The sequence below is a fragment of the Chanodichthys erythropterus genome, chromosome 21 (genome assembly GCF_024489055.1).
Source record: "Chanodichthys erythropterus isolate Z2021 chromosome 21, ASM2448905v1, whole genome shotgun sequence".
Taxonomy (NCBI): Eukaryota; Metazoa; Chordata; class Actinopteri; order Cypriniformes; family Xenocyprididae; genus Chanodichthys; species Chanodichthys erythropterus.
The window spans coordinates 6921995-6935776 of record NC_090241.1 but is presented as its reverse complement, the minus strand read 5'-3'; the positions used below and the strand labels follow the sequence as shown (position 1 = coordinate 6935776).

Sequence of the window (13782 nt, the reverse complement as noted above, 5' to 3'; positions counted from 1 at the left end):
TTTAAAGTAAAAAAACGACAGCTGTGGTTTCCAGAACTTTACCGTTTTAGGTTTTTAGGGACAGCACTTAGGTTACGGTCTATTTTACAGTTCAAAACCATATAATTTAAAGGTTTATATTGTAATAATTATGGTTCATAATCATAACTGTTTATTTTACATATTGTAAAAAGAATTCTGTTCAATTTATGGTAAAAAAACATATTTCATTAACTGATATAATGTTAATTTACCAACCTATTGAAGTACTAATATCTGTTTTGTACCTTTGTAACACACTGACAACCACCAAAAACAATGGTGATGAGAGTTGCATTATGAATCAGAGCTCATCACAAGCAACTTTTCCACAAGCTGAGAAGGACAATAATAACATATAGAAGGTGCACACAGTGTCATTCTCACAAACACTAAACACCATCATGATAACACACATGAAATTTGAAAAATGCAGTAAACATTAATGTAACAACATTAGATGTAACATAAAACTCTAATGTACATAACTGATTAGAAAAAATTAAGAAACTTATATTTTCATTGAAATAACTCTTTTATATCAAGTGACTGTAGTCACAAACACTGTCAATTTAATGGTATTTTACCGTAAAATTACATTAAATGTACCTTTAGATCTGTTACAGTCATTCACCGTATATAGTACGAAAACTTTCAATTAACTGTTTTTCACCGCAGCATTTTTACAGTCTTTTACTGTTAAAATCATGGTTAATGGTCACGTGACCTGCAGGTAAACAAATAAAATACTTCATCTTTTTTAGTAAGTGTTTTATTTTGATTGTTTTTATTTCAAAAATATTTATTTTCAAATCAATGTAATAAACAAGTTAGGTCAAAAGTAATCAAAAAGTAGTCAGATTATATTACCTTAAATATGTAATGTAATGGATAGCTACTTTACTAACTACAATTTTTGTCATTTAGAATCAGTAACTGGCTACAACTTGTACATAATCTACAGCACTGCAACGAATTATGGGTTACACCGTGTCTAGCCTACACCAGATGCGACTTTTATCACGCCGTGCCGCGCCTCAAAAGCTGTCTACACTGAACGTGACAAGACAACTGTTGGAAAACACTTGGACTACGTCAGAAATAGAACGGGGAAGCCGTTTATTGTCGGGAATTTGTCGCGTTGCGCCACATCAAGTGTAGACAATATCACGGATTATAACGGGTTTCATTGTCTTGACGAGTTGCGCCACGCCACTCGCGTCCGGTGGAGACACGATGTTAAGCTGGGTGCACACTGTTTTAGCCACGATTTGGTCGTCTGAGATAAATTTGGAGAATCCTAAAGGATTCCTGTAATCTTATAGGCTAAAATCTGTAGTCTTTGATCACTAGTTTGACATGTTCACTGACAGCCGATTAATGACCGTTGCGTTCACATTTTTCCTCCCACGAAATTCTGGCAGTGTCAGAAGATTTGGCACACAGTCCTGCAGTGTGACTTCTTTTTTTTTTTAATATATGTAGCTACACATAGCAAGATTGGTTGTATGAATTTTTTTTTTGAAAAATGATACTTATTCTCACCAAGGCTGCATTTATTTGATAAAAAATATATAGTAAAAGCAGTAATGTTGTGAAATAGTTTTAAAATTTAAAATAACTGTTTTCTATTTTAATATATTTCAAAATGTAATTTATTCATGTGATGCAAAGCTGATTTTTTTTTTTTAGCATTATTACTCCAGTCTTCAGTGTCACATGATCCTTCAGAAATCATTCTCATATGCTAATTTGCTGCTCAAGAAACATTTCTTATTATCAACATTGAAAACAGTTGCACTGCTTAATATATTTGTGTAAACTGATCAATTTTTTATTTTTTTTTTAAATGATTTTTTGATGAATAGAAGTTTAACTTAAAGCAGAGTTTCAAAGCAAGACATTGACACTCATAAAAAGAAAGACTTGTTGGTAAATGACTAGAGCATTATGGGTAGATGGATCTAAGTTTTTATAGTAAGTGAGCTGTTTTGGGGGCAGTTTATGAGAAGTGCTACAAGTGAATAATGAAATACAAGATGAAATATGTCTACATAAACTCTTAGAATGCAAAAAGTCTTGCTTTTGTTGTTGCACGTGGATTCTTTGAACAATACCGCATTTATGAAATACAAATAATCATTCGTAACATTGTAAATGTGTCTACAGCAATTTTTATAAAACTGCATCGTTACTGAACGTAAGTGCTAATTTCTTAAAAAAATGATAGTATTTATATCCCAAAATAATTGATAGAGTGCATAATTGATGTTTGAATTATTTAGCTCTTTTCATATAGCCCATGCAAAGTTTAATCATCTGTATAGTAACTGGATTTTAAATTTAAAATTAAACTTGTTTTAAAATGGAATGTAAAAAAAAAAACAACAACCTGGAAATAAATAATGCAACCAATGTCTCTTATATTCCAGGTCCAGGATGGAACAAGAAGCGGAGAAATACCAGCAGCGAGTGCAGGCTATAGCGGTACGTCCCATAGATGCCATGTTTATATTTCATATATCATTATATGACAAGCTGAACAGTGTGAGTGGATTAATTTACCATTTAAATGACAGCAGCACTTAAGCCCCGCAAACAGTGTCGTGCAGAAACATATGGACACATCCATCATATTAGCGTCTGGTGCTGTTTGACAACACTTATTATTGCAGTACCTGTGGACTTTCAGCGGTGGCACTTTTAATAGAAACATGCATGATAACAAATAGAGCATATCTCTCACAGTACACACACACAGGCATGGAAACTGGTGTTAGCTGTGTTCACGACGCTGAATTATTAAGTGTGATGGAGTCTGTCCAGACCAGGTAAAACTACACCAGACAACAGCAATGACGCTGAACCTCTTCACCTGCTCTCTGACATACAAAATATTCATGTCCTCTGAATGCATTTTAGTATTTATTTCACGTCATAACGACACTCGGGCTCAGTGGTTGATTATGTCCAAAATTCAACATTTTAATATGTAAAAACCATTATGGAAAGCTTATGGTTACAGGGGACAACAGTGGAATTGGAAATACAATCCAGGTGGAGAGATGATACTCTTGGGCAAACACGCTCACTTGTATCTTTAAGTGTTTGTGTTCACATGTTTTTTTTGTGTGTTTTTTTGCATATTACATTGATGTACTGTACACTGTTTGGGAAATATCACTAAAATAAGAGGTGTAACATACCTTGTTTCTGATTCATGGCTGTGTAAAAAAAAAAAAAAAAAGTAACTAAAACATATTGGTTAAATAATAATAATACATTTTGTTGGTTCACTACCATTCAGAAGATTAGGGTCTGCAAGGTTTTTTATTGGTTTGAAAAGAAGTTTGTTTTATTTGATCAAAAATACAGTAAAAACTACAGTGACTGGGCATGTTCGGTTCACTTAGTTTTGTTGTGGTCATGGATATGCCTAAAATAATAATTATTCTTAATTAAGAATGACAAAATAAGGGTTAAAATAAGAAATTATTATATTAATATATTATAGCCTACTATATTGCCTGCGGTGATGCCTATGGATAGCATTCAAATGAAGTTTATTATCAATAAATGATAAACAAATATGTAAGAACATAAAATAATATAGGCCTACAAGAAAACATTTTTATCCGTCCCCTCACACAGCCTTTTAAATCCAGTCACTGTATCTTTATTTATTTATTTACTTATTTATCCATTATTATACAAATTAACAAAATTAAGATAGCCTACATATTAGTGAATGGATTTATAAGGCTTTTTTTTTGTAGCTTAAATATTCTTTTAACATATAACAAATTATTTCTAACTTCATTCGAATGTTGTCACGGGCACGAGGGGCTACAAATAAAAACACACGCTCATTTATCATCAGAAATACATAATTTTTCTACAGATATACAGTCATAAATCAAAACTTTATTGGCATGTTTGGGCATTTACAGTTTTTACAAAATATATACTTTAAGTCGGCCTAACATTTAATTAAACAGGTTAATTAGGTAAAGAGATACAGGAAATGAAGGAGAAAATAAAGAAAATACATAACAATGAATAAAAAAGTAATAAAAATATTAAATAAAAAAAATAAACGATCAGTGAATACATTTAAAAATCTAGAGATAAAAACGTACAAGGCATATTCTTTTAACATTTATTGATAAACTTATGCAATATGTTAATATAACCATTATTTAATTATGTGCTTTTTATTAATTAAAAATACATATTATTATAGGCCTATCCATTTCTGATTGGTTATTTATGCATTTAACTCGTGACAAATATATTGTTCCCTTAACATAGAATCTCGTGGCCACGACTTTTTCTTGTCTCTGTGAATACAGTAATAAACTATGGTAACTTTAACCACATTTAACAGTACATTAGCAACAAGCTAATGAAACATTTAGAAAGACAATTTACAAATATCACTGTTTATCACAGACATATTATTTTAGCTAAAGTATTTGTATGAATACTGTGTGCCTTTTACCCCATGTGTGGCGTAAATGGCCCCCCTCACCACCTCATATATTTATAAGATTTTTAAACAAATTTAACCACTTTTATGATTTATTTTCACACAAAATCTGCTGCTCCATCAATGTTCAATACAAACATATATATTTTTCCTGTAATCATACACTTTGAGAGTAGCCTCGTTGTACCCTAATACATTTTGATACTTATTGATACTATTCATTGTTAGAAAGTATAATGCATTAAAACATATGACAAGCAACCAATTTCAGATATCAAGTATACTGCATATATTATAATGAATTTTAATTTTGGTTACAATTATTTTTGAAAAGATCTAATGCATTGTAACCCACATTATGAGTACTGTTATAATGCATTATACATAAAAGTTTTAAGTGTCACCGAAATGTATTATAACTTTATAAATGTCTTTACTGTCACTTTTGACAAACAAAAAAATAAAAAAAAACCTATTAATACCCATACTTATGAATGATAGTCAACATCCTGTTACCAATCAAGATTTTATCAAAAACTGCTGGTAGATGTGACATCCCCTGCCAAAACTGAAGTGTGTCCAGCTAGCAGAAAGCTGCTTTAATACATGTCAGTTTATGCATGCATCATGTCTGTTATCATTTCTGCTTTTCAGGAGAAACGGCGGATACAAGAAGAACAGGAGCGAGCCAGGAGAGAGATGGAGGACGAGCGAATGAGACTTCAGCAGCTAAAGGTGTGACCTCACATACACACACACATACACACACACACACACACACACACACACACACACACACACACACACACACACACACACGCCTGCACAACCTATAACCTTGTTTTGCAGCCAGACACGTCAGGTCACGTTTGTGTTAAGCAGGCTACGTCATGGGGTGGAATTTCACAAAAGTAGGCCTATATGCACACACAGAAAAACCAAAAATGCACACAGTCACCAGAGCCATGCGTACAACACAAGATATAGATACAGGCTCGACATTCAATGTATTCAAACACACGACCTTCTTGAGAATTGAAATGTTACCCTGAAGGCTTTATGCCTCCTCTCTCTCTCTCTCTCTCTCTCTCTCTCTCTCTCTCTCTGTGTGTACATTCTCTCTCGGTCTCTCTTTCCCCATTGTTTCATTAATATTTCCAGATTGGCGTTCCCTCTTCCTATTCCTTTGTGTTCTTAGTTGGTTCCAAGACAAAAAAAAATAAAAAAATCTACATTGTGTGTGAATGTGTGTGTACATTCATGGGTGTTTCTTCAACTGTGGGCCCTTAATTTCCTTGTACAAAGAAAGTCTCCTAAAGCAAACTTTACACACTGCTAGTTATTTCACTTCCATTAGTGATATTCAACAGTTTATATAATGCGTCACAGCAGAATGACATTTGTAATTTTTTTGTTGTCACATTAATCATTTCCACCACATCTCAAATCAAATTATTCCTAAGCAATTTTGTAATAAAATTAATCAACATAATATGTAATATATATATGGCATGAAATAAACGTGAGACATGAGAAAAAGTTGTCATTTTGTGTGTGTATATATATATATATATATATATATATATATATATATATATATATATATATACACACAAAATGACAACTTTTTCTCATGTCTCATGTTTATTTCATGCCATTCCCTGACACTTATGAAGCCTATTTCTACCACATAAGAAAAATATCGTCATCTGGTAAATCATTAGATAAAACGTCATTATGACAAAAAGTTGAAATTATGAGATACTGAATAATATTTATCAAATTGAGATTTTAAAAAATCATAATTGACATAAAAGGTTATTTTTTTGTCATTATGACTTTCATAATTTACTTTTTATCTAACTTTTGACTTTTAATCTTTGTCAATTTCATCTTTTTATATCATAATTATGTCTTTTATCTTTGTATGTCATAAGTTTTGTCTATACCAAAGCAGAAATGTGCTTCCATACCCTGTTGTGTCAAATGAGTAAACAAACTTCTGATGAAACTTTATCTGTGGCAAAATTGTTAGATGTGTATGTGTAGAATTGTCACATGATAAATATCAAACTGGTTTATGATTAATCACTGTTTATATAGCTTTTAAAACATTAAAGGTGCCCTAGAACTTTTTTTTTTTAAAAGATGTAATATAAGTCTAAGGTGTCTCCTGAATGTGTCTGTGAAGTTTAAGCTCAAAATACCCCATAGATTTTTTTTTTATTAATTTTTTTAACCGCCTATTTTGGGGCATAATTAGAAATGAGCCGATTCAGGGTGTGTGGCCCTTTAAATCTGGTGCTCCACGCCCCAAGAGCTCGCGCTTGCCTTAACATAAAAAAAGTTCACACAGCTAATATAACCCTCAAAATGGATCTTTATAAAGTGTTCATCATGCAGCATGTCTAATCGCGTAAGTATGGTATTTATTTGGATGTTTACATTTGATTCTGAATGAATTTGAGGCTATGCTCCGTGGCTAACGGCTAATGCTACACTGTTGGAGAGATTTATAAAGAATGAAGTTGTGTTTATGAATTATACAGACTGCAAGTGTTTAATAATGAAAATAGCGACGGCTCTTGTCTCCGTGAATACAGTAAGAAACGGTGGTAACTTTAACCACATTTAACAGTACATTAGCAACATGCTAACGAAACATTTAGAAAGACAATTTACAAATATCACTAAAAATATCATGTTATCATGAATCATGTCAGTTATTATCGCTCCATCTGCCATTTTTCGCTATTGTCCTTGCTTGCCTAGTCTGTTGATTCAGCTGTGCACATCCAGATGTTCTGCCCTTGTCTAATGCCTTTCATAATGTTGGGAACATGGGCTGGCATATGCAAATATTGGGGGCGTACACCCCGACTGTTACGACTTGTAACAGTCGGTGTTATTTTGAGATTCGCCTGTTCTTCGGAGGTCTTTTAAACAAATGAGATTTATATAAAAAGGAGGAAACAATGGAGTTTGAGACTCAGTGTATGTATTTTCCATGTACTGAACTTATTCAACTATGCCGCGGTAAATTCAATTTTTTAATCTAGGGCACCTTTAAAGTTTGAAAGTCTGTGTAGGGACAACAATACAATCTATAAAAGGCATTTGAAAAGCAGCAAAACTAAATTAAGGAAAGGTGACAAGTTTCCCAGATAGTTTCAACGTAACCCTTATATAGCAAAAAAGTTGAAATGTCTTGGTATTAATTAAAACCAACCACTGGGACATAAACGTGACAAATAGGAAAAACACACCCTTATGTTAAGTAGCATAAAATGTGTGTGTGTGTGTGTGTGTGTGTGTGTGTTTGTATTTGGGGTTTAATGATCAGCCACTGTTGTCTTGTGCTAGTTTATATTATTCTCTTACATTTTCAGTTTCCATGGTGCACATCACTTCCTGCATGGCATCTGGTGACTGCACTGTTCTGTGCATGTTTTGGAATTCCCCGTTGATCTACATAGAGATGTGTTTTATTACTTGTAAAAGACATAAAAAATATACTTTAGATGTCTTGATGGTTCTGATAACTTCTGACAACTCAGAAATGAGTTGCTACTTGTTTTTGCTGTTAAAGGGGAAATTAGCAGAGGAGTGAAAGTACTTCATGCTCAGCAGAAAATTTCATTTTAGACTTTAACCCTTTGGCATTTTCTAAATTGCATAAAGGATGTTTTGCAACACAATTATTCATTCCAAGTGCACTGCAACTTTTCAACTTTCTTCAGATTTTTAGTGCTTTAAAGACCCCATGAAATGGTTAGACAAACCCTTTATCTTTTCTTTGTTGTATTGTCTCCTGCTGAAACGACAGTTGAGGTTGAACATTTATATGACAACTTGTTTTTCCCCACTCTTGACAGCTTGGATAAAAGCAATGAAGACACTTCCAGAGCATGTGCGTTAGTGCAATCAAAGACATGTACTGTTATTAGTCAGTGGCAGGTACAATTAGGCGAAGGGACATTAGCTATGTTTCCATCCAAAATTTACTTATGGGCAAAATTGGAATATCACATAAAACATTTGCGAATAAAGCACCGTTTCTGTCCCATGTGTTAAAGAGTACGAAACTCCTGGGAATTTGGCGCAAAATATCTCTAATATTGGAAGTCATTGCAATCGGGGAAGCCACTGTTTCTCTTTTTTCATACAAAACTCAATAAACCCTGTAATGTTAACCTGCGTTTGGATGCCTGGTGAATACAATTGTGTGAGACAGTTCTGGGACTCAACCATTTTGATGACAGACTTTGGCTTAGGCATTTCAGAACAAACAAACTAACATTTGAGATGCAGTACAGTGAAATAGATCTGCTGGTTGATCTGTTGAGGCTAAGTCACATGATGTTTTATTTGCGCATCGAGGGATTTATGTGTTTCCACTGTAGTTTATGCACATCTCCTCTTATTGGATAAAAGAATTATCCACCTCAATTGAGCGCATAGGTTTTTTTATGTGCATTTTTTAAAATTATGTTTCCATACAGTATTTTTTTTTAATGCAGTATCCCAAAAATGCGCATAAAAATAGGTATATGGACATAAACGATTAGGATTTTATGGTGTCTTGAAAAAATTCAAACCATGCCACAGTTAACCTGTTAACTGTCATGGGCCCACCGGTTGGCCCACAGCCATTACATATTTAAAACAGTAATATTCTATACTAAACCTAAACTAATCTTGACAAACTATATATCATTTGAAAGCTTAGAATCTCTAGTTTACATATTTGGAGACTGATTTTCAAAATAAATTCCAGAGGAGCAGTAATTTATCAATTTGCAACAAGCATATTTTCATACTCATAAGGCATGTTCAGACCTTTATTTTGAAATAGCGATGAACATGAAAAATCATTAAAGATTGGTTGAAACATGTTTGTTTTCATGCCAAAAGATAACATCCATTCAATTTTTTGAGAAAAAAGGGTCTAAAAATGTTTTTAATAGAAAAAAAAATACATTTATGATTGTGGCGGTGATCTATAACCCACATGCATGTTATTTTTATGTTTATTAGAGGCTAAATTCATATCAAATTCTGCAAAACTTCCCATACTACTTCTATATAGGATGTCTACTTCATAAATTGTATGAAAATAATGTAAATATATGATTCAGATCACTCAAACCATATATGGAAATGGAGGCGCCTTTATATGGTCAGTAATGGAGCTTGATTGTCATCTAGTGAAAAAGTGTGGTACTGCGCCCAAACAAAATCTTACTGAAAGCTCATTTTTTGAGATATCAACCTGAAATTTGGAACACAACTTGTTCAGATTTTTGGCTTTGATTTCCTTGCACATTTAGAGTAAAACTTGTTTTGTAAAATATATATTTTATATAAAATATAAAATATTATATTTTAACATTTTATATTTTCATAAACATAAACTTCTATAACTTTTTTCACTTACATAAGTTATTTCACTTTTACAACAATCTGCCAAATTTCATCTTTAAAACAAGACCAGCCTTATGTCTATACTCCAAAGAATTCTTGAATTACAACCATTTAAGTTTGGATAGTGCATTTTCTTGTCTAAAACAAAAAGTGGGGGTGACAGTTAACAGGTTAAGCAACTTAACAAGAACAGCTAAATAAACAAGGTTAATATTTAGTCATTTACATTTTTGTCACTTTTGTGATCTTAAGCATAACCCTGGCATCCTGGTCATATTTGTCCATTGGTGTGAATAGACCAATAGCTCCAGAAACCAATGTGCTGCAATGCCTTCATTTGGCTGTTAGTGTGAACTGCTGATAAGACATCAATTTAAATAACATAGGCCGCAGTAATTACCTCTACCTCCTTTTCCCTGTTTCTCTCACAGAGGAAGTCCCTCAGAGACCAATGGCTAATGGAAGGACCTCCCACATCTCCTGACAGTAAAGGACCCCGATCGCCCCTCTGGGGCCAGAAAGCTCAAGAGATTGAGACTAACATTAACAAGTATGATTTTTAATTGTTAAATTTTATTTAACCCTGAGGTTGTGGATGGTTACCAGAACATTTATGTGTGGTTGAATTGTTTTTAGCACATAGCTATGTAGTTTATAGAGCTTGTTTAAAGTATCAACCTTTGCTACACAGTTGCAAGCGTGTTTTTAGTGCATTGCTAGGTGGTTGCTTGCCAGTCTAAGTCAACAGAGCCCATCTAGACGTTCTCTGATCTCAATATATGGAATTTTTCATCCATTTTATTTTCCACTAAGCATTTATAAATATATGATTGCTTAGAAAAATAATAGCACACCTAACAGCATTATTTGAGGGATCATTCATGTTCGTATTATAAATAATAACCCCAGCTGCGTGATTCCAAATCTGTCTAAAATATATTTCTGATAGATGTTAAATATGTTATAAACAGCAGAGCTTAAGAAAATGTTTTTCAGATTTATATTGTTTTTAAAAATATATTTCATTTAAACTATTTCATTTGCTAAAATGTAACAAAATGTACTTATAAAATATATATTTTTAAATATATTGTGTACAATATATAAATACATTTAGAATGAAAATATATATATATATTATTTATTATTATTATATGTGTATATAATATTCATTCTAAATGTATTTATATATTGTACACAATATATATTCAAAAATATGAGTGGTGAGTGGATTCTAATATATATTATAATATAATATAATATAATATAATATAATATAATATAATATAATATAATATAATATATTATATTATATTATATTATATTATATTATATTATATTATATTATATTATATTATATTATATTATATTATATTATATTATATTATATACAGTGCTTCCCACACATAGACTTTACTTAGGTGGACCGCCCAAGTATATTTGGAGACACATTTTTGCTTTTATTTTTATCCTCTTATACTTTTATATCCACGCAAGATAATGAAACCATCTACAATCGATTAACTAGTCATTTCGTACCTGCTCGCAGTGTAATTTCGTTGACGAATAATTTGTCATAATTTTCGTCAACAACATTTTTTCACGGACGAAAACGAGACTATGACTAAAGAAATGCGTTTTGAATGACTAAAACTATGACTAAAATCTACTCTAATTTTCGTCAACGAATAAAAACGAGACGAAAATGAAAGAGAGGGACGATTTGGGAAGATATCCAGTCAGAACTGCTGTCCTGTGTGGAAGATGCGCACATTTGAATTGTTATGTGCTGATCTAACCGCGGGAAACACGGCGCTGTTGCGCGCACTACAGGCTTGTGCAGCAGCACATCTGACTGATGCACAATTAATGAATAGCGCACATTTATGCCATGCGATTCCTTATGAGCTGATGTTGATGACTTATGACAATGTTTACTACACTATGTTTATATGGTAGCATGTTATAGACGGTTGTAAGAATGCATATTTATCTCCCTCATGAGGAGCCTGCTACAGTGCAGACTGCAGACATTTCAGAATAAGAGTCACGGTGTATTTCGGGATGTTTTATAATTATCATTTTTTTCCTGGTCATTATTGCTATTTTGTTTAAACAATAAACTGTATTTAATTTAATTTCTGTTTAATTCATAGTAAACCACTGTATCTTCTGTCACAGGAAGGAAAGGCTAAGAACATTATTTGACACATTATTCAATATATTTTACAAGTATAAGGGTTATTATTGTTAACTAAACCTAAAACCAAAGAAATCTTCATTACTTGAAATAAACATTAACTGAAATAAAAGATAAGTATATAAAAATGTAAACTTAATAGTTTCTAAGCTTTAGCATAACCTGAGGTATTAAAATAAACAAAAAATAAAAAGTTATAGACATTTAAAAGCAAAAACTAAAAGACGTAAACACAAAAAATTACTAAAACCTTTAACTAAAATTACAATGAAAGCAGGAAAAACTAAAAATCAAATCTAATAATTTTTTTTTAAATGAAATCTATAATAGTAGCCTACCTCAATGATAAGTGTGTCAATCCCTGAAAAGTACTGAATTTTGCTCTTTCATGTGTTTTTGCACTTAAACGGTCAAAAAAACGTCCGTTTTGGTGAGCAAAGTACAGTTGGGTGAACAAACAGTTTGGGGAATATCAGATGTGCCTATATCAGTGTATTGGATCTGTGGAAGCATTTTTATTGGAAATGCTTAATGCTTACAATTTAACTAAATTAGATTTTAGTCGACTAATTCTTCTGTAGATTTAGTCAACTAAAATCTTATGATATTTAGTCGACTAAAACTGGACTAAAACAATTTCCGATGACTAAAATATGACTAAAACTAAATGGCATTTTAGTCAAAAGACTATGACTAAAACTAAATCAAAATTTGCTGTCAAAATTAACACTGCGTGCTCGTTAGGTGTGCGTCAGAACTGTTTACTCCCGCTAGCATTCCCACAGGCGCTGCATTTTGCAAAGTTACAAGGGGGCACTGTTGCGCATTCTACAAACTCGCGCAACAGTGCTTCAGTCTGCTTCAAAGTGATTCTCAATCAATGAAAAGTGCAGATTTATGCCAAGCGATTGCTAATGAACTCAAGTTGATGAATTATTACAATGTCTACTTTATGGCCTTTATATAAAATGTTTTAGACGATTGTAAGTATCTGAAGGATCAGCCTGCAATAGTACAGACATTTCAAAATAAGAGTCCCGATGTATTTCGGGCTTGTTTACAATTAAAAGTCACACGCTTAGTTTTTTTCTTTTTCTTTTGGGCATTATTGGTATTTTGGTTGAACAATAAATTGTATTTAATTTGATTTCCATTTAATTCATAATAAATTATTGTAGTCTGCCCCACAGGAAGAAAAGACTAAGAACATTATTTGACACATATATTAATTATTTATTTTATAAATTTTACTAGTAAAATCTGTGTCCCATTCACAGAGAGACACTATATGACAGCAAGGAGACCATAGGAAAAGGTGAACCATTTAAATGCTGTAATTTTGCATAATTACAATGCATAATAATGCATAATATTAGTATGTTATTAAATGTAATATGCTATGTAATTAAAATTAATTTCAATAAATAAAAATACTGTTAAAAATCAAACATTTTTTGTTTGTCACATGTAGCAGACCATTTTTGTGCCGTGGGTAATAGGAGGATTTTTCGCCTGGCTACCACCGCATGTATATTTCAAACCTGTGGGAAGCACTGATATATACTGTATATGTATGCATGCATGTATGTGTGTGTGTATGTGTGTGTATATATATATATATATATATACAGTAGTAGCCAAAAGTGATTAC

General features: G+C 32.2%; 1 protein-coding gene across 2 annotated transcripts in view; it reads left to right on the top strand.

Annotated features, from left to right (window-relative positions):
- Positions 1 to 13782, top strand: part of palm3 (paralemmin 3) — a 59438-nt gene that overhangs the window by 33871 nt on the left and 11785 nt on the right. For both annotated transcript variants that reach the window (XM_067373604.1, XM_067373605.1), the window contains exons 2-4: positions 2451 to 2505; positions 5162 to 5242; positions 10363 to 10481. In XM_067373604.1, the coding sequence (XP_067229705.1) occupies positions 2451 to 2505; positions 5162 to 5242; positions 10363 to 10481 (255 nt within the window). The remainder of the gene's footprint in view (positions 1 to 2450; positions 2506 to 5161; positions 5243 to 10362; positions 10482 to 13782) is intronic.